Source organism: Heloderma suspectum, chromosome 2 (genome assembly GCF_057233095.1).
Source record: "Heloderma suspectum isolate Gila_16-S chromosome 2, 16-S_ref, whole genome shotgun sequence".
Taxonomy (NCBI): domain Eukaryota; kingdom Metazoa; phylum Chordata; class Lepidosauria; order Squamata; family Helodermatidae; genus Heloderma; species Heloderma suspectum.
Window position 1 is genome coordinate 277,264,375 of NC_139459.1, and position 20,505 is coordinate 277,284,879.

At 46.2% G+C, this 20,505-nt stretch overlaps 1 protein-coding gene across 14 annotated transcripts in view; it reads left to right on the plus strand.

Annotated features, from left to right (window-relative positions):
• The first annotated feature begins 1,662 nt into the window (after positions 1–1,662).
• NSD1 (nuclear receptor binding SET domain protein 1) overlaps positions 1,663–20,505 on the plus strand; it is an 84,622-nt gene continuing 65,779 nt past the window's right edge. For 2 of the 14 annotated variants that reach the window (XM_084839387.1, XM_084839398.1), the window contains exons 1-2: positions 2,504–2,651; positions 3,251–4,170. In XM_084839387.1, coding sequence (XP_084695513.1) covers positions 3,271–4,170 — 900 coding nt within the window. In that variant the 5' untranslated portion in view covers positions 2,504–2,651; positions 3,251–3,270. Of the gene's footprint in view, positions 1,952–2,214; positions 2,290–2,503; positions 2,652–3,250; positions 4,171–4,926; positions 4,982–20,505 lie in introns of those variants that run through there. The other 12 variants (XM_084839392.1, XM_084839399.1, XM_084839401.1 and 9 more) reach the window with 11 other exon arrangements.

The following is a 20,505-nucleotide window of genomic DNA, read 5'->3' on the forward strand; positions in this document are numbered from 1 at the left end:
CTATGCTGGCAAGGGAGCCCAACAACATTTGGAGGGCCACACGACCCCCCCCCCAGCAGTTAATTATGTCAGGGCTCCATGCAGCAGCACCACTTCTAGTTTACTTATTCCACAGGTAGTGTCGGAACTGAGGTTTAAGTGACTTGCCCAGGCTTGCTCCAAACGTCTGTGGCAAAGGAAACCTGTTAAGGCAGCTCCCCCCCCCCCCGCTAGTTTTACCATTAATATTTTAACCTGCTATGCAGCAGCTTGGCCACTCTCCGTGCACCCCCGCCCCTCCCTCCTCGCCCGCGTGTCCTTGGATGGCGGACTCCGCACGCGAGGCCGGTTTTCTCTCTAGAAAACATCCTACACATTAGTAGCGCTCTCCCAAACCAAGGCGGCTGCTCTCGCCCGACGACGGCCTTGGGCCGCCGTCGCAGCAGCCATTCCTCTCTGCCTCGCTAGCGTTGGCATCTGAACTGCACATACTCAGCGACGGAGGAGAGTTTTGCTGAAGCTAAACACACAAAAACAAAATAATAATAAACCGGCGATCCCGGTTCCCTCAGAAGGCTCCTTGCGGACGGATCGCCAGCGAGGATTTCAAGGTAGAATGAACGAGCCAATCAACCCCTCCCGTCTTCAGTTCCTCTGGCGGGGGCTCTGTTGCTGCTCGGGGGTGGGCGAAGGCTTTGCCCCAGGAAGGGTTGGCTGGCCGTTCCAATGGCCGCGTTGCCTTGCGAGGAAGGTTGCGGCGGCGGCGGCGGCGGCGGCGGCGGGGGGGGGGGGGGACGACGACAGCGTTCTGCCCAGCAGCTGCAGCAGGAGGAACAGGGAGCGCGGCGCGGGCAAGGCCTGTCGCTCTTGACCGATGTCAAGGCGCGGCGGCGCCTGTGTTGGGGTTGGAAACGGGCGCACGGAGGAGTCGGAGCAGACGCTCGGACCCCACAACGGGGCCCCCAGAGTTGGGGGCTCCGCTGCTGTGGCTAAGCTCTGGTTGGTCCCTACTAGATTCCCTGCTGCCCTGTCACACTCGCTCTGTCTCTTTCTCTCTCTCTCACACACACACACACAGGCGCGCGCGCGACGACGGCCGCAGCAGCCGCCCAGGGCAGCGCTGCTCTAAGGAACAACGGGCGGCGGCGGCGGCGGGGGGGGACGGGACGCAGTAGCGTTCTAGCTGGCCCTGGAAACCAGCTCCGGGACTGGGAGGAGGGCTGGCCTTTCAGCGCCCGGGGTGACGAGGAGAGTGCGCTTAGCGAGAGAAGCGTCACCCAGTTCGTGGGGAAGAGTAAGAGCTCGCAAGAAGCTCTTCGTTGCTGGGCAAGTCATTGGCTAAGGGGAGTGGACCCCCTCCTCCCCCTCTTAAGCAGCTGGGGAGCGGCCTGGTTTTGCTCTGCATAGGTGGGGAATCCGCCTCCCCAGTTGTGCCTGAAGCAGTGTTTGGCCCTGACATCGTTCCTCCCGCAGAGTTTGGCCCCCTCCAGGAGCCGGTGGGGCCACAGAGCAACCGGATCTCACGCCATAGTCCAGCCATTTATTTTAGAGAGTTCGCCTCCCCTCCCCTCCATCGGCGGAGGGCGAGAAAGAGCGGACGGAGCCTTTCTTCACCCCCCCCCCCACATTGTTGGCTGGAGATAAGGGAACAGGCTGACCTGCTTAGTTTCCCCCATTGTTTGGGCGGGAATATGGGGCCTGGCTTCGTCCTGCGCCCAACCTCTGGCAGAGAAACCCTCCCAGCGTCCCTCTCCCCCGCCTGAGGTGGGACAGGTTTACGAGACCGCCTAGGCAATCTGGACACCACCATGTATGCGGTGAGGAGCAGCTTACACCCAGCTGCACCATGCGCACGGAGAACCCCGGGGCAGTACCAAGCCCGGTTGGCTGGTGGTCACGGGCGTCTGAGGGGCTCCCCCTCCCCTTCTCCGGGCTGGCAAGGAGAGCGGCGGCAGCGGCGGCTGCCCAGCGGGTGGGTGGGCGAGCTCAACAACCACCATCTTTGCTCGCTCCTGCTCTCTGCCGCAGCGCTTGGCGGGGGAGCTAGCAAAGGCCTGGTCTCGCAGGCGGCGCCCTGCGGGGTGGTTTGGTACGCAGCGACGTGTTTAGGCTGTGGGGAAGGATGGTGCTGGGCGCTGGCAGCGAGAAAGACAGAGCTTGTCCAGCGCGGGTAGAGAAGAGTTGCGGCGCCATGTGCCGTGGGAAGAGAGGGAGGGAGGGAGGGAGGCCGAGACCAGGCCGGGCAGGACTGCAAACCGACACCAGCCTTCGGGAACAGGCTCAGGAGGTGGTCCGTGCAAGGAGCAATAGGTGGGGCAGGGAGAGGCTGCAGAAGTGAGCACTAGGGGGCAGCGGCAAGCGCAGGGGCTGTGTGGTGCCCAAAGGGGAGAACGTGCGCAGGGACGAGCAGGCGCGCGCGCTGATTGGACAGCGCAGCGTTCGCTGCTGCTGAACCCCAAGAGTCAGTGAGGGGGCGCGCGCGAGCGCGCACGGGGGACAGCGGCGGCGCGCGCGCGGCGGGAGCGCGCGGCCGGGGAAAGGAGCGAGCAAGCGAAAGGGGCTGGCTGGCTGGCTGCTGTGCTGGAGACGGAGCTGGTAGGGCCCGGAGAAGCCAAGTCGCCTCTTCACTTTGGCCCTGCACTGGGGGCCAAAGTCGAGCTGGGAGGGGGCAGGTAAATTTCAGGAACGACTTTCCTGTTCTCCAAAAAGGCTGAAACTGATCTCGGCGGCCAGATTCCACCCGGAGCTTGCAAGGGCGCTGCAACCCACCCCCGGAGGGCCTCTAGAAATGGGGTGGGGGAGCCCTTGCCAGCCGGTGTCGGGCCTAGTGCAGAAGCCGGGCGGTGGCAAAAGCGGGAGGGATGAAGGTCCAGAAGCCTTTGCTGATCCGTTCGCTGTTTAGCAGCTGCAGCTTTCGGGGGGGGGGGGGAGGAGGGGGGGGGAGTGCGGCGAGGCCAGGCGAGGCCTGCTCTGCTGCGCTCCCGGCAAGCAACAGCAGGATGGATGCTGCGCTATTGTGAGGGCAGCGTTAGGTTGTGGCGATCAGGAGGCAGCCTTGCCTGAAAGTGGTAGGCTGTGGGCAGAGACCTGCGCCCGGCTCGTTGTGGGCTCCGGCGGCCTCCGGACCAGGAGCAGGAGGCGTCTGCCGGGCCGCCGCCGCCGCCGCCGAGGAGGAGGAGCAGCAGCAGCCGTAGTAGAAGTGGCTGCCATTTTGGAGAACAAGGCCCTGGAGGGATTGCCTGACCCCATTGTTGCTGTGTTTGCTTCACAGGTTGATGCCCGCCGCACAGGATGGATCAGGCCTGCGAAGCGAGCAGGAGGGGCTGCCTGCCCCCTCTCGCCAGCCCTTTGGCGCTAGATGCACCGGAGGAGAACGGGGGCAGCCCTTGCGGGGGGGAGGGTCAGAGACTTAGCCCCGAGCCACCTAATGGGTGCACCCTGCAGTTGCCCACAGCAGCGTCCAAGGCTGCCTTTGGCCAGGACCCTTCCTCTTGCTACATCCCGCTGCGCAGGCTGCAGGATTTGGCCGCCATGCTCAATGCAAAATATTTGAATGGCTCAAAAGATGGCTCTGATTGTTTGCAGGAACTGGAAAGGAGCGACTCCAGCCCGGAGCTCTGCAGCTCTTCAGTGTTAGCCGATCCAGAAGAATTCACCCAGCTGGACTCTGCAGGACTTCTGGCTTTTGAGAATCTTGAGCCGTGTCTGGAGGAAGAGGAGGAGGATTCCGAAACATCATTCCGAACAGCAGAAGAAAACGCAGGGGAAGAGATTAAGTTTATGATGGAAAGCAGAGCCACAACCAGCTGCAGTAAGGAGGCAGAGGCTGAAAATGGGACAGACCTAATCCAAGAGATCCACCTAGGAGGCTGTCTAGAAATTAGACACAATGAGACAATTTCTGCCCTGTTATCAACCCCCGTTCCTCCAGAGCAAATACAAAGTAACGCTTGCACAGAGTCGGCTGTAGGATGTAGAACTGAGAAAGTAGATCTACACCCAATGTCTTATTTGCCTGGAGATGCAGATCTGAAAAAAGAAAAACAATACAGCATTACAAAGGTATCCGAACAAGAAGATCCCGATCAAAGTCCCATCACATTAGGAAACTTGATAGAAAGGCTTGAAACATCAGTTACTTCAACACCATCAACAACAGGATTACCATCTGTAAGCAGTCTTGGGGTACCAGTTAAGTTCTCTGCAAATTTATTTATGGAGAAATAATTTTACTATAGTGTTCCCCTGGTCTGTTACTGTTGCAGAGAAGCATGAGTGGGAGGTGGGTGGAGCTAACAGGTTGTTGGGTTTCCATGTGTTTGTTTCATTTTTCAAAGTAAAGTGGGATTAACTTAAGTAAGGTAAATAGTATGAAAACTTTAAAAGCAAAAATATTTCCTAACCATTCTGCCTGGCAATCTTGAAAGATGGCATGGTGAAAAACACCTTTGTAATAGAAGCTGAGTTAAAACTGATTCCCCCACCCACCCCTGGAACTGTCATGTTTTCCTGCTGGATGTTGATGGCCACCTTGCCAGAATTATGATTTTTATTATAAGTTATTTGAAAACATACTTAACTCACAAAACCCTGCTCCTTGTGTTTAACAGTTTTGATTACTAGCTAGACTGAGGCATTTTAAAACATCTGTGATTCCTGCAAAGGCAAAACGTTGGGATAGAGAAATTGCTTTGACATTTCTAATTTTAAGCAAATTCTGACTATAGACAAAAAAAACTACTACAGGTTCATGTGCTAAAAAGTTTTCCTCTTGGATTTGCAAGGTTGATTGGGACTGCTTTACACACAATCTTTTACCTACAAGGTGGTAGTAAGAAAATTTCATTTCATTTATTATATTTCTATACTGCCTCATAGCTGAAGCTGTCTGAGCGGTTCACAATGTGCACATAGTTATGTGTGATTTTTGCTCATCTCTTTCTCCAGGTACACACTTCAGACATTTACTGACAGCTGTGGCTTCTCATTACATGTACATATGGTAAAATACACATGCACTATATTTTACACATGGTGATGTGAACAAGTTTTTAAAACAATATGTCCAGGTGTACAAATGCAGGTATAATATCACGTGTGAAGTGGCCCTAGTGAGAAAATACCTTCAACTAGCAAAAATAGGATGATTTCATCTGAAACTTCAGGTGATAGGTCTGAAGCATTATGTTACTTTTTGTTTGGAAGATTGAATTGGTGCATGCAGTGTAATTTTTCTTTTTGTTAACTGTAAGGGAAGAGCTGGCATGTGTGTTGCCTTTGAATGGTAGTGATGTTGACCTGGTTCACTTGATCACAGCTTAAATGTGTCATCCGAACTTGGATGGCATGGCTTGTTTGAGGGGAAAACCACCCTCAAATAACCCCTAGCCTATTGTTAGGTCATTTGCGGGTTGTTTCCCCCTGAAACAAGACATATTACCTGGGTTTGAACAACACAACAAGCTGTGCCTAGGTGGGTAATTAGGCAAATGGCACCCAGCACATGCTGTCATGCACCCCTGGCTTGTTTAAGCCATGGTGATCATGCAAACCAGGTCAGTGCCTCCTTGATTTTGACAATACCTCTTAAATCAGGCAGCTTATTTTTAGGACTAACTTTGTAAAGAGCGGATATGGCTGCTCACATACCTAGGAGTAAGCACTAGTGAACACAGTGGGACTGACTTTTAAGTAAACATGCATAGTATTGCACTGCAAAATTATTTCGATGGTGGTTGGGATTGGGAAAGCCTTTAAGACTGTTTTGTACTATGGCAAAAAAGAAGAACTATGGTACAGTTCTTAGTGTGTTGTGCACTTACATTACAATTCACCTAGCTTTGGTATAAGACTTCTTGTTATACAAAATAATGTCTCTCCCAAATTGTTTATATCTGCTGTTATTTAACTGATTGCTACTAATTCCAGAGCGGGGAACTGTGTTAGCTTGTTAAGCTAAAACAACACAGAATCCTATGGCATTCTGTAGACTAGTAAATCTTTTATGGCATTAACTTTTGTGGACCAGATCCCACTTCATTGGTTGTATGAAGTAGTAACTTTTAAGGGTGTGTGTGTAATATATATAGTGTGTTTGTACTTGGGGTGTGTGTATATCACATACACATACACTGAGAGCAGAGGATAATAATAATTTTAAAGCCTGTCACCCAGTTAAAGAAATCTTAATCATGATTAATCATATTAATTTAGTCAATTAATCTATTGTTGAAATTTGCATAGGGATAAAATTGATAGTTCTGAAACAAAAATCATTTTTAGATAATGTATGCATTATCTTAGAAGAGGGATTCCCTCCTATGTGAGAATAAAGGAGAATACCTCTTAAGTAGTGTTTGCTACCTGCATTTTTTATAACCATTTTCATGAAAAACAAATTTTAAAAGAAACATTTTATGATTCCACAGTCAGAGTTTTTAAGAACAAGTTGAGGTCAAAAGGACTTGGAATTTAAGAAAAAATAGGCATGACGGTTTTATACAGAGCTATACTCATAACAGCATCTTTTGCAATGCAAAAAATAAATCTTCTTCTTTCCTAAATGGATTCAATATTTCAAAATATGTGGTGTATTTTTTTTTTGTCTTTTGAGTTATGGCTGCAATAGACAACCAATATAAACATTTTTTCAAATGTAAATGTTGTGAGAAATAGAATGCAAGTACATAATTTTTGATGGAAAATACCTCTTTGGAAATGGATTGCAAAACTAGATTTTTGTAGGTAAGGCTTGTAAAGATGGAAGAGAGCTTACCAAAAGGATAACATCAGAAAATGTGGAAACGTAATTTTAATTTGTTCGTGGTTGTTTCATAGTACTGGTCTTGCAATGGGCTCTGAGCAAGGGATCAATGTAGATTTTAAAAGTTAACAAGAAAGTCATGTTGACATCCTCACTTGATATTTTTAAGTGGAGCTTGGATGCATTCATAGTAGGGATAACTTTGTTGTTGTTGTTGTTGTTGTTTATTCGATCAGTCGCTTCCGACTCTTTGTGACTTCATGGACCAGCCCACGCCAGAGCTTCCTGTCGGCCGTCGCCACCCCCAGCTCCCCGTAGGGAATTGTTACCTTTCAGGATATCACTGCAATAATATGTCTAAAGCAGTTTTTAATTTCAGCTGCTTTGGTTAGCTTGGCTGAAATCATGACTCTTGCAAGTTGGTTCAAGGAATTCAGTGGTACTGTTAGCAAATGCATGTCATTATTATAGCCATAAGATTAATGTGAATTGCTAATGGATCTCTGTTTGATTTGTTTCAATGCTGGTAAAATGAATATGTGTATTTTGTGTAGTTCCCCCCGCTCCCCACAACCTCCACCATTGGATGGATTTTGAGTCTAACAGCATGAGTCAGTATCTCTGTTTTCTCCAAAAAAGAACAAAAAACCCCCCAACCCCAAACCCGTTTTTTTAAAGTTTCCATTAAAAAAAAATAGCCTGGTTAAAATTAAATCTGAATAGAAATATATTAATCACATTCTTATTGACTATGTTTAGATGATCATATCTCAGCTAAATAAGTCAAGATATGAATGAGCCTTTTGCCTACACTTGCGGTCCATGTGAGCCAGCAAACAAACCAGGACATTTACAGTTAACTATCATTTCTTGTTTTGTCTGAGCTAGGAGACCATGGTTGACACCTTCAGAACAAACCAGGATATTAAACCAGTATGGTTTAATATACTGGATTATTCTGAACCCATTAACCATAGCTTTGTGGTTTGGATGTAATGGGAAACTGTAGTTAATTGAAAACCTCCTGGTTTGTTTGCTGGCTCACATGAAGGGACTGTGTGCACAGACAAAGGGCTTATTCATCTCTTGGCTCATTAAGCTGAGATATGATCATTGTCTGAAGTCTGCTATGTGCTGCATTCAGGCATCACAACAAACCATAGTTTAACAAGAATGTGCTTTGGTGAGCTTTGGTCTTGGGTGCTTCCTTTCCTTCCTTAATGGGAAGGGGAGTTGGGGAGGAAATTTAAAGCTTCCATTTACACTTTAGAACAAATGGTAGTTTCCCATTTCATCTTAATATGAAAACTCTGGCTTGTACATCCATTAATTTTATCACAGTTTGATCCGGGTTGTATGGTTTGTACAAACCAGTTTACCATACTTGGACAAATTGGAAAATTACTGTAAGTTCCAAGCTGGAAACAGAAGCTTTACATCTCCTCCACTCATGTGAAGGAAGAAGAAAGGAGAGAGCACAACAGAATTCTGTCTCAAAATAGAACCATTAGCCTGCTATCAAACACACGGAATTAAATGTTCCTTTTTATGTTAATAAAGAACCATGGCAAATACATAGGATTTTTTTTAGGTCAAACATTATTAATAGGGTGCAGTGTCATATACCATATTGTTAATGGGCTTGATAGTTGCTGTTCTCACATGAAAAACAAGCGAGTTTGACTTTGGGAATGGTAGGGCATTAGTTCCCCCACCTGGTGCACCCCAGATGTGTTGGAAAGCAACTCCCATCACTTGAGCCAACATGGCCATTTGTCTACAGTGACTGGCAGTGGCTCTAGAGCAGGGGTGGGCAACGTGGCTCTCCAGATGTTTTGGCCTACAACTCTCCATCAGCTTTAGCCAGCGGTGAGGAATTATAGGCATTGTACGCCAGAATACCTGGCGTGCCACAATGGCTCACCTCTGCTTTAGAGTTTGAGACTGGAGTGTTTCCAGCCCTACCTAGAGATATAAGGGACTGAACCCAGACTTTGTTTTTAAAAACAGCAGGAATTAACAACTTCTTTTTTTTTTTTTTTTTTTTTTAAGAAAAAGGCACATTGGGTGGGAGATGAGGGAGATCTGTGCTTCCAAAGCGAAGAGGCTGGTGGGGTAGAATGCCTGCATGCAGCAAGACCAGGCGAGGGTCTACCCATCCCTGCTGGGCTCCCCTTGGTTGCCAGCAACAGCTTCCTTTTGCCATTGTGGTGTGCAGTGTACTGAGTTGCAGGATTTTCTCCCCCCCCCCCCGCTTTTTTTGTATGGTGAAGTTGGTCATAGAGAAGGCAACTAATTTTGGGATATCTGAAGGGAACAACAGAGCACGTATATAAGAAACAGACCCTATGGGAAAGGATGAAGTGTTGCACCATGTGCAGAAGCATTTGTCACTACATTTGGATGTTTTATTTATTTATTTATTTATTAAATTTATTAATCGCCCATCTGACTGGTCACCCAGCCACTCTGGGCGATGTACAACCCACCATAAAACAATTTAAAACAATAAAATTTTACCATAAAATTTTTTTTTTAAATACCCTAACCCACCCCAAATGCCTGCCTGAACAACCACGTTTTTAATGCACGACGGAAGCTCATTAAAGAGGGGGCATGACGGAGTTCCCTAGGGAGGGAGTTCCACAGAGTGGGGGCCACCACAGAGAAGGCCCTCTCCCTCGTCCCCACCAGTCTAGCTGTCCTGGCTGATGGGACAGAGAGAAGGCCATCTGAGGCTGATCTTGTTAAGCGGCCTGTCTGGTGCTGCTGGAGGCGCTCCTTAAGATAGGCTGGGCCGGAACCATATAGGGTTTTAAAGGTCAAAACCAACACCTTGAATTTGGCCCGGAAAACAACTGGTAACCAGTGCAACTCCTTCAGCACTGGAGTGATGTGATCTCGCCGGCGGCTGCCTTTAATCAGGCGAGCCGCCGCGTTCTGTACCAGCTGCAGTTTCCGAACCGTCTTCAAGGGTAACCCCACGTAGAGCGCATTACAGTAGTCTAAACGAGAGGAGACCAGGGCATGTACTACCGATGGGAGCAGATGGTCGGGAAGGAAGGGGCGCAGCCGCCGTATCAGATGGAGTTGATACAGCGCTGTCCGGCTCACAGCTGACACCTGAGCCTCCATGGACAGCTGGGAGTCCAAAATGACCCCCAGGCTGCGGACCTGGTCTTTCAAGGGTAGCTGTACCCCATTCAACACCAGGTCAACATCCCCCAGCCTCCTCTTGTCTCCCACCAAAAGTACCTCGGTCTTGTCAGGGTTGAGCTTCAGCTTATTCCTCCCCATCCAGCCACTCACCGTCTCCAGACATTTGGACAGGGATTCTACGGCCAACCTTGGTGAAGATTTGAATGAGAGGTAGAGCTGCGTGTCATCCGCATATTGATGACACTGCACCCCAAACCTCCTGATGATAGCCCCCAGTGGCTTCACATAGATGTTAAATAGCATCGGGGAGAGGATGGAACCCTGTGGCACCCCACAAGTAAGTGGCCACGGGTCCGAAACCTCCTCTCCCAGTGCTACCCTCTGGTACCTGTTGGAGAGGAAGGACCGGAACCACCGCAATACAGTGTTTCCAATGCCCAACCCCTCCAGGCGGTCCAGGAGGATACCGTGGTCAACGGTATCAAAAGCCGCTGAGAGGTCGAGGAGAACAAGGAAGGAGCATTCACCCCTATCCAGAGCCCTCCTCATATCATCCACCAAGGCGACCAAGGCCGTTTCTGTCCCATGCCCAGGCCTGAAGCCTGACTGAAATGGGTCTAGATAATCAGTTTCTTCCAAGTGTGCCTTCAACTGCACCGCCACCACCCGCTCAATCACCTTGCCCAAAAATGGCAGATTTGAGACTGGGCGAAAGTTGTTCAGAACTTGAGGATCCAAGGAGGGCTTCTTTAAGAGCGGTCTTATCACTGCCTCCTTGAGGGCTGATGGCATCACTCCCTCCTCAAGGGAGGCGTTCACCATCGCCTTGATCCCCTCACCCAGTCTCTCTCTGCAGCTCATAATGAGCCAAGATGGGCAAGGATCAAGTAAGCAGGTGGTCGGCCTTACAGGTGAAAGCACCATGTTCTTCCGTTTTTTTGGACTGCTTCATAGGGGGTTGATAATATGTAATCTCTATCTCCTTGATAGAGATTATATTTCTTCACAGAAATCTCATGTCTTCTCTGTAGTGTTCATTTGTAGTAGAGATCATGGTCCTAGTTAGGCTGGAAAGATTTAACCAATTGAAGACTGAGGGTTGGATACAGAGTGACCCTTCCATGAATGGAAGGGCTCCTTCTGTTTGTGGAAGGGACTGAGATCCCTTGAGGAAGCAGGGGAGGCAATTTTCACTGGTTCTTCCTTTCCCCTGCATCCCCCAGCAGCAATATCACACCCCATGCTGTTCCTGAGAGTCCCTAACCCTTATACTAGCCTTTTAGGGGGCACAGGGCTGCAAAGGGAAGGTGAAAATTTTTATCTCCCACCCCCCATTCCTTCAACATGAGTATCTCATGAATGGTGTTGCATTCATGGGAACTCTTGGTCTAAGTCATAGGCTGCATTGCTGTGGACAGGCTGTTTAGCAGCGCAATCCTATACATGTTTATTCAGAAGGAAGTACCATTTAGGTTCAGTGGTACTTGTTGTTGTTGTTATTTGTTCATTCAGTCGCTTCTGACTCTTCGTGACTTCATGGACCAGCCCACGCCAGAGCTTCCTGTTGGCCGTTGCCACCCCCAGCTCCCCCGAGGTCGAGTCCGTCACCTTCAGAATATCATCCATCCATCTTGCCCTTGGTCAGCCCCTCTTCCTTTTGCCTTCCACTTTCCCTAGCATCAGCATCTTCTCCAGGGTATCCTGTCTTCTGATTATGTGGCCAAAGTACTTCAGTTTTGCCTTTAATATCATTCCCTCAAGTGAGCAGTCTGACTTTATTTCCTGGAGTATGGACTGGTTTGATCTTCTTGCAGTCCAAGGCACTCTCAGAATTTTCCTCCAGCACCACAGTTCAAAAGCATCTATCTTTCTTTGCTCAGCCTTCCGTATGGTCCAGCTCTTGCAGCCATAGGTTACTACGGGGAATACCTTTGCTTTAACTATGCAGGCCTTTGTTGTCAGTGTGATGTCTCTGCTCTTCACTATTTTATCAAGATTTGTCATTGCTCTCTTCCCAAGAAGTAAACGTCTTCTGATTTCCTGGCTGTAGTCAGCATCTGCAGTAATCTTTGCACCTAGAAAGACAAAGTCTGTCACTGCCTCCACGTTTTCTCCCTCTATTTGCCAGTTATCAATCAAGCTGGTTGCCATAATCTTGGGTTTTTTGAGGTTTAACTGCAACCCAGCTTTTTGCGCTTTCTTCTTTCACCTTCGTCATGAGGTTCCTCAGCTCCTCCTCACTTTCAGCTATCAAAGTGGTATCATCTGCATATCTGAGATTGTTAATGTTTCTTCCAGCGATTTTAACTCCAGCCTTGGCTTCATTAAGCCCAGCACGTCGCATGATGTGTTCTGCATACAGGTTGAATAGGTAGGGTGAGAATATACAACCCTGCCATACTCCTTTCCCAATCTTAAACCAGTCCGTTGTTCCATGGTCTGTTCTTACCATTGCTACTTGGTCGTTACACAGATTCCTCAGGTGGCAGACAAGATGACTTGGTATCCCCATACCACCAAGAACTTGGCACAATTTGTTATGATCCACACAGTCAAAGGCTTTAGAATAGTCAATAAAACAGAACAGAAACATAAATAGAAAACTTGAAATAGTCAATAAAACAGAAATAGTCAATAAAACTGAAACTCCCTGGCTTTCCCCATTATCCAGCGGATATTGGCAATTTGGTCTCTAGTTCCTTTGCCTTTCTAAACCCAGCTTGTACATCTGGCAATTCTCGTTCCATGAATTGCTGGAGTCTACCTTGCAAGATCTTGAGCATTACCTTACTGGCATGTGAAATCAGTGCCACTGTTCGATAGTCTGAACATTCTTTAGTGTTTCCCTTTTTTGGTATGGGGATATAAGTTGATTTTTTTCAATCTGGTGGCCATTCTTGTGTTTTCCAAATTTGCTGGCATATGGCATGCATCACCTTGACAGCATCATCTTGCAAGAGTTTAAACAGTTCAGCTGGGATACCATCGTCTCCTGCTGCCTTGTTATTAGCAGTGCTTCTAAAGGCCCATTCAACTTCACTTTTCAGGATGTCTGGCTCTAACTCACTGACCACACCATCAAATCTGTCCCCGATATTATTATCCTTCCTATGCAGATCTTCCATATATTCTTGCCACCTTTTCTTGCTCTCTTCTGCTTCTGTTAGGTCCTTGCCATCTCTGTTTTTGATCATGCCCATTTTTGCCTGGAATTTACCTCCGATGTTTCTAATTTTCTGGAAGAGGTCTCTTGTCCTTCCTATTCTATTGTCTTCTTCCACTTCCGCGCATTGCTTGTTCAAAAATAATTCCTTATCTCTTCTGACTAACCTCTAGAATTTTGCATTTAATTGCATATCTCCCCCTATCACTGTTGCCTTTTGCTTTCCTTCTTTCTTGGGCTCCTTCCAGTGTCTCAGCAGACAGCCATCTTGCCTTCTTGGTTTTCTTTTCTTTGGGACATTTTTTGTTGCCACCTCCTGAACAATGTTGTGAACTTCTGTCCATAGTTCTTCCAAGACCCTATCTACTAAATCTAGTCCCTTAAATCTATTATTTACCTCCACTGCATATTCATTAGGAATATTAGTGAGCTCATATGTAACTGATCTGTGGGACTTCCCTATTCTCTTTAGTCTGATTCTAAATTGTGCAATAAGAAGTTCGTGATCTGAACTACAGTCAGCTCCAGGTCTTGTTTTTACCGACTGTGTAGATGTCCGCCACCTTCAGCTACAAAGGATGTAGTCAATCTGATTTCGGTGTCAACCATCTGGTGAAGTCCATGTATAAAGTCATCTTTTAGGTTGTTGGAAGAGAGTGTTTGTTATGCACAGTGAGTTGTCTTGGCAAAATTCTATCAGACTATGTCCCGCTTCATTTTGTTCTCCCAGACCATGCTTGCCTGTAATTCCAGGTGTCGTTTGACTACCCACCATAGCATTCCAGTCTTCTGTAAAGAAAATAACATCTCTTTTTGGCATATTATCCAGTAGGTGCTGCAGATCCTCATAGAACTGATCTGCTTCTGCTTCTTCAGCATCTGTGGTTGGGGCGTATATTTAGATCATTGTGATGTTAAATGGCTTACCCTGAATTTGAATTGAGATCATTCTATCGTTTTTTGGATTGTATCCAAACACTGCTTTAGCCACTTTATTATTAGTTATGAAGGCCACTCCATTTCTTCTGCGGTCCTCTTGTCCACAGTAGTAGATCTGGTGGTCATCTGATGTGAAGTGGCCCATTCCAGTCCATTTCAGTTCACTGACACCCAAAATGTCTATATTTAATTTTGACATCTCCCCAATAACCACATCCAGTTTACCCTGGCTCTTAGATCTTACATTCCAGGTCCCTATGGTGTGTTGATCTTTAGAACATCGGATTCGTCATTCACCACCAGCACCGTCGGCCGCTAGCCATCCTTTTGGCTTTGAGCTAGCTTGCATCATCACATCTGGGGCTAGTTGAACTTGTCCTCTGTTCCTCCCCAGTAGCATTTTGACCATCTTCCTACCTGGGAGTCCCATCTTCCAATGGTGTACTGACATATCTCTGGTTGTACTGATCCATTAAATTTTCACAGCACAAATATTGTGGGGTGGGTTGCCATTACCTTCCCCAGGGATTGTATTTAGTCTGACCTCTCTGCCATGACCTTCCCGTCTTGGGTGTCCGTTCCCGGTTTAGCTCATGGCATCATTGAGGTGCCCAAGCTCCAGCACCACGACAAGGTAACGATCTCCTTTGCTGGAGTCAGTGGTACTTATTTCCTAGTAAATAAGTTTAGGATTGCAACCTTAATTCCATTGATTTCAGTGGATGCAGCTTAACTGCAACAGCGTTGCAGTTGATTAATTGGTGGAAGGCAGTTTATGAGGACAAATAACAACCCATGGAGTGAGGAGTTTATTGTTTGTTTTTGAGGTTAGTTTGGTTTTGCCTTGTTATTGTAATAGGAAACTAAAAAGAAAATATTAACAATGGCTTTCCTTCTAACTACAAATGCTAGCTTTTTCTAACACAAGTTATCTCAAATGATACCTTATGTTGGGGTTTTTCACATATGTGCAATTTGTTAATTGATTAAATAATTTTAGTTGATTAATCATCCCTAACCAATGGACAAGCTCAGTTCTAATCCTATAGAATCTGGATCAGCAGCTCATACTTCTATGGCCAAATCTAGCCTCTGAAGATCCTGTCTGCCCCCCGCCCCTCTGGTTCCCAATTTGGAAGCTACAGAGTATGCATGAAGGCTCTGGCCATGGGGTGAGGTAGTGTCTACCCTTCATCACCTCCAGCTAGTCCTCCAATAAAACTAGTTGCTGGCCAGGGGTTTAGGAGATGTGGTGATTCACTCAAGAGAAATCACCTGAAATTATTTGTGACGGGTACCTTCTGCAGATAAGTATGTAAGTGCCATGTGATACTTCTAAGTCATATATATGCAGGGTGGATTGATTTACATCAAGATGGATTGATTTAAATCAGTTTTTGAATTAGCAAGAAAAAAGGTTGATTTGATTTAAATCAAGTTTTCCATTGAAACGTTTTCATATATTTCCTGAACACTGATGCAAATCTGAACACTAAGCCATGTTAATTTACAACTAAATAGAGTATTATTTTTAGGGATGTATGAAAGTCACTTACCTTTTCGCAGCTTGGACTTGCGGGGGTGGGGGAGGCGCTCCATCCCTCCCCCTGGAATCCCCTCTGGGCTGGCTCCGCTCTGCGGTGGCTCTGCGGAGCCGCTGGCCAGGGCTGTCCATAGCCGGAGTTCTGGCTGCGGACAGACTGCTGTGGACGCAAATGGCGGCTGCCATTTGCATCCTGCGAAGCTGCCGTGATAAGCTACGTAAGTATCTACGTAGCCTATCACGGCAAGCCAAAAAAAAAAACAGCGTATGCAAATGGCGGCGGCTACGGCGGACGCCATTTGCTTTCCCTATTTTTAGCCGTTTTAGCCTACATAAATATTTACGTAGGCTATTATGGCAGAAAAAAACGGGGAATGCAAATAGCGTAGTGGGCGCCATTTGCGTTCCTTTGTTTTTCCCCCGTTTTAGCCTACGTAAATATTTACATAGCTATTACGGCGGAAAAAAAAGTCCCTGCGTTAGCCGTGATAGGCTACGTAAGTATTTACGTAGCCTATCACGGCTATGATGAAGAAGTGAATGGTGGCCGCAGGGCGGCTGCCATTTGCAAGTCAGCACGGACGGCAGCAGGTAACTGCTCCGTTTCGTGCGCCTTTCATGGGTTGGGGGGGGTGGGGGCTTTGTTCCGCCATGGATTTTGGGGGGCCGAATGTACTGGCATTTGGCCTCACCAAGATCTGTGGCGGAATTCTCTGATATCCCTAATTATTTTCACTGTTTCATTCCTACAAGCAGGCTTTGCATCTCTTTGTCTGACACAATCCATCATGGGTTAATTAACCCTTGAGGAGCTGTGGTGTGTTGTGCTGACCACCATTTTAAACCTTATCTGAACCTTATGTGAAGGTTAAACAACCCTCACATCGCCTTACAGCAAGCCGAGGGTTATATTTGACCCTCGCATAACTCCCAGTGGCTGGGTTCGGATGATACGACATCCCCCAGTCAGGTTGCATATGCCAAATGGTGTCAGTGGGCCCTGCAGCTCATTGTGGGTTACAGAAACCAGGTCACTGTATATATTTTGCATGCTTTCCTTTTTTCTGTAGAGGGAATGCCTTTAAAAATACTCCCATATAGTGTCTTTCTTATGAGGAGCATCCTTGACTGTTTGAAGTTAACAGCACAATCTTATATGTGACTCCTTAAAAATAAGTGCCATTGAGTTCAGTGGGGCTTAATCCCAGGTGAGTGGTTATAGGATTGTACACTTAGTATGAGAAAGCAGGAAGATGCAGATTGGGCAATTTTGTCTCCCCCCGCTCCCGTGTCGCTCCTTTCTGCTTCTCTCTGTCTTGGCCCAGCGCTGCCCTCACAAAAAATGAAGTAGTAAAGAAACGCAAAATGCCCATGACTGGTCAAAACAAGGCATGATAGTTATTGAGTGGAAAAAATCCAATTTAAATTTTTCTACATCTGATTTTTGGGATGATTTTAAGCAGCCATTTTTATCTATCATATTATACTTTCTGTTTTAACTAACAACTCTGCCTTGCTTGGCCCAACTTCCACCACCACATAAGGACAAAACAACAATAGTATCTAGCCTGTGTCTTTGCTCATGTGTCTAGTCAGAAAAACTGAATGCCCAGGGCTCGAAAGAAGCAAGAGCTGCTCGGCTGGGCAGAGCCATTTTTCTGAGATGAAAAACTGAAATGAACGCCCATGTTTGAGTGGTAGGTAAATTTTCATTTTTATGAGACTGTAAGTGTAGGTCTAACATGTTTATAATAGAGTTAATTGTAACCATGTTATTTTTTAAGTGAGAGAGAAATTTATTTTTTAACAAATACAAAACATCCAATTTAAATTTAAAAATAGATTTAATTTTTTTTTAAATCTGGTTTTTAATTTTAAAAGATCATTGATTTTTATCCACCCTGTATATAAGTGTTAACTGCAACATAATGTGTGAACGCATTCCTGGATCTACTTGATACATGCAGTTTTGCCTAGAAGCAAGCCACTTTCCTTTTTGGGATATTTCTTTCCAGGGAGGCATCAGCATGACTTTTATTGTGCATGTGTGTTCTTGTTTTGTTTTTGTATTGGAAGAGATAATACTGCTTCTTGACAAATAGGGTATCATACTTAATTGAGATGAACACCTCAAGGGATGATGTTGCTTAAAAGCAAACCTTATTTCATGCCAGAATCTTCGTAAATGGTTATTGTACGAAGTAAGCAAGTGGTGATGAAGTATCATGTCTTTCCTGCGTTTGCTTTCTCACTTTCACATGAACATCCTGTTGCAATAGACTAGTTTTTTCCTAGCAGTACCAAACAGTATTCAGTAGTGGTATAATTTTCTTCATGTTGTTGTCGTTCTACATGGGGCTGCCCTTGAAGAGTGTTCAGAAACTACAGCTGGTGCAGAAGCCAAACTGTTGTCTTGTGTGTGTTATATGGACCATATCTTATAACAGTTGCAATATGTTTCCAGGCTGGTTTTTAACCTATAAAGCCCTAAACCGCTTGGGGCCAGGATATCTTAAAGACTGCCTGCTTCCATAGGAGCCTGCCCATAGGTCTCACCACCAAATGAGGTTAGGTTGGTGGGAATGTGAGACAGGGCTAGGGAGGAATTAGATCAGATTGGTGCCAGATGTTCTTACTGGGTGTAGCTTTTCGTGACAATTAGAATGAGCTGCTTATCCACTCTATCTTTTTGGGCTTCTATGTGTTGTACTGCTCTTTTTTTTAAGGTTTATGTCTTTTGGTATAAAGTGTTTTGATGTTTGTATTGTACACAGCTTTGAAAGTCTACAGATTGAAAGGTGGTATAGGAATATTTTAACAAATAAACAAGTTGTCAAGTAGTTGTTCAGATGGGAATGTACCAGTGAGTTATTGCATGCTTTAGGGTGCAGTCCTATTCCGATGCTCGTAAGCCTCCAAACTCATGGAGGCTTACGGGCATCCAGTGCAGAGCAGGAGGAGTGGCAGAGGCAATCTTTGCCTCTGCACTCTTCCTGCTCTGCATTTTCACTGGATGGGCTTTTTTGCCTGCCTAGCTGGGTCACTGTGGAGTGTGAGGGAAGGAGGCTGGGGTGGCCTGGGAATTCTTTGTAAGCTGGCCTCTCCAGTCCCCTCCCCACCCACAGAAATACCCCTTTAGCTCCTCTCAGACGTTGTTTTTGAGACCTCAGAGTGGCAGCCAGCGTGGTTCTCTCTGCGCTGGCAGCGATGGGGGCGGAGAGTGCAAATTCCTGAATCCAAGGTCAGAGCACTGTCTCTGACCTCGGATCCAGGAATCCAAAATATCCTATGGCCCCCCAGATGCTTTATAGGGATAGGAATGCCCCCTTAAATTAGCTCTGGAACAGCTGTAAACATACTGTTCTTGAAACCAGCGACTAATTTGATACTGCAATTGGAAAAAATTATATATTTGGATATTTATTTTATTTGTATGCCCGCTGTTACACAATTTAAGAGTGTTACAACACCTCAGTCAATTTTCCTGAAAATTGTTGAGGGCATAACCTAAAAGAGGGAGCAATATGAATTCTGTCATAGTCCTGTAACTGATGCCCTTCTTAGTTTTTATTTTGGAGTTATTTCACTTCAGAAAATAGCAAAAGCAGAATACACATAGTTCAAATATGGATTCGGTCAAACCACTGTATTACCCACACATCCGTTTGATAAGTCATTTTTTTATTTTAAAGAATTAAATGCTTTATTTCTAGTCCTAACATATTTGGGTTCTATCTAGTGTCATGTGAGTGGATTTTCTCCTCATGCAGTGGGATATCCCCTTTCTCTCCTCCTCACAGAACTCCTTTGTACACCTCAAAAACCTGCTGTGGATCAAATTCGGGAGGTACAAGGGGTTGCAGGGGTGGGAACCATCCCGCCCGCAGTGTATGTTCTGTTGGCAGGCAGACACAGTTGGATACAAACATTTATTTTTGTTTTCTACTCTTAAGTTCTGGACTAGGGTTTCTCTCTTTATTGGCTGTGATCCTATAACTGGGTCATTGCGATGTGTTAGGGGACACACATTGACTGAGCTGTGTGTGCTGTTTGCTGAACTAGAGTTTAATCGATTATGAAGACTGATACAGATTTTGAGTTCCTGTTTTATCTTGTATAGTAGTTACAAAAAATGCACACTTGGACAAAAAGACTTAGTTTTATGTAGTACATGTCCTTTCAAAATCTATTAAGAAGAGGACCATTAAATGTAATAAGCTTACATTTGCTTGTAATATGGAAAAAATGTGTTCAGTGATATAATACATTTGTAAATCCTGTCCCAAAGGAGAAGTAAATTCTCTAGGGCAGTCTAGGCAGTATAATTCAGGACTGTTAATATAACTTTTTTTTCCCCTTTTATCCAGAACTTTGGCTTTATTGTAGATTTTTAAAAATGGACATTAATGTATCTTAGCATGGAAAAGAGCTGCACTGGCTGCCTCTTCAAGTCTGGGAAATCAACCTTGGAGAGGGGGAAAAGGGGGCATTTCGGTGAGTGGGGAGGGGAGGAGACTGGAGAGGCCAGAATACGAGCTTTCTGAGGCCTCTCCAGCATCCTTCGCTCCCCCTCCGAGATGCTTTCGCTAGACTGGCAAAAAAGCCTGTCTAGTGAAAACGCAGGGCAGGAGGACAGGGAGGCAAAGATCACCTCCTCCACTCCTCCTGTCCTGCAAAGGATGACCATAAGCCTCCCAGTTCGGAGGCTTATGATCATAGCAATAGGATTGCACCCTTAACTAATCATTAGATTCTAATGCCATAGTTTGTACTATTGCTAACTGAGGCAGAGGTGCATGGATTCTGACACACTGATCCCACATCCTGTTCCTAGAAGACTATTTGTCCTTTTCCTCTGGCCCTAGGACCCAAGCCTCCATGTTATTGGTGGTAATATAACATTTATATTTTCCAAGCCTCTTGTCCAGCCAATGACATAATGTACACCGTTGATGTAGC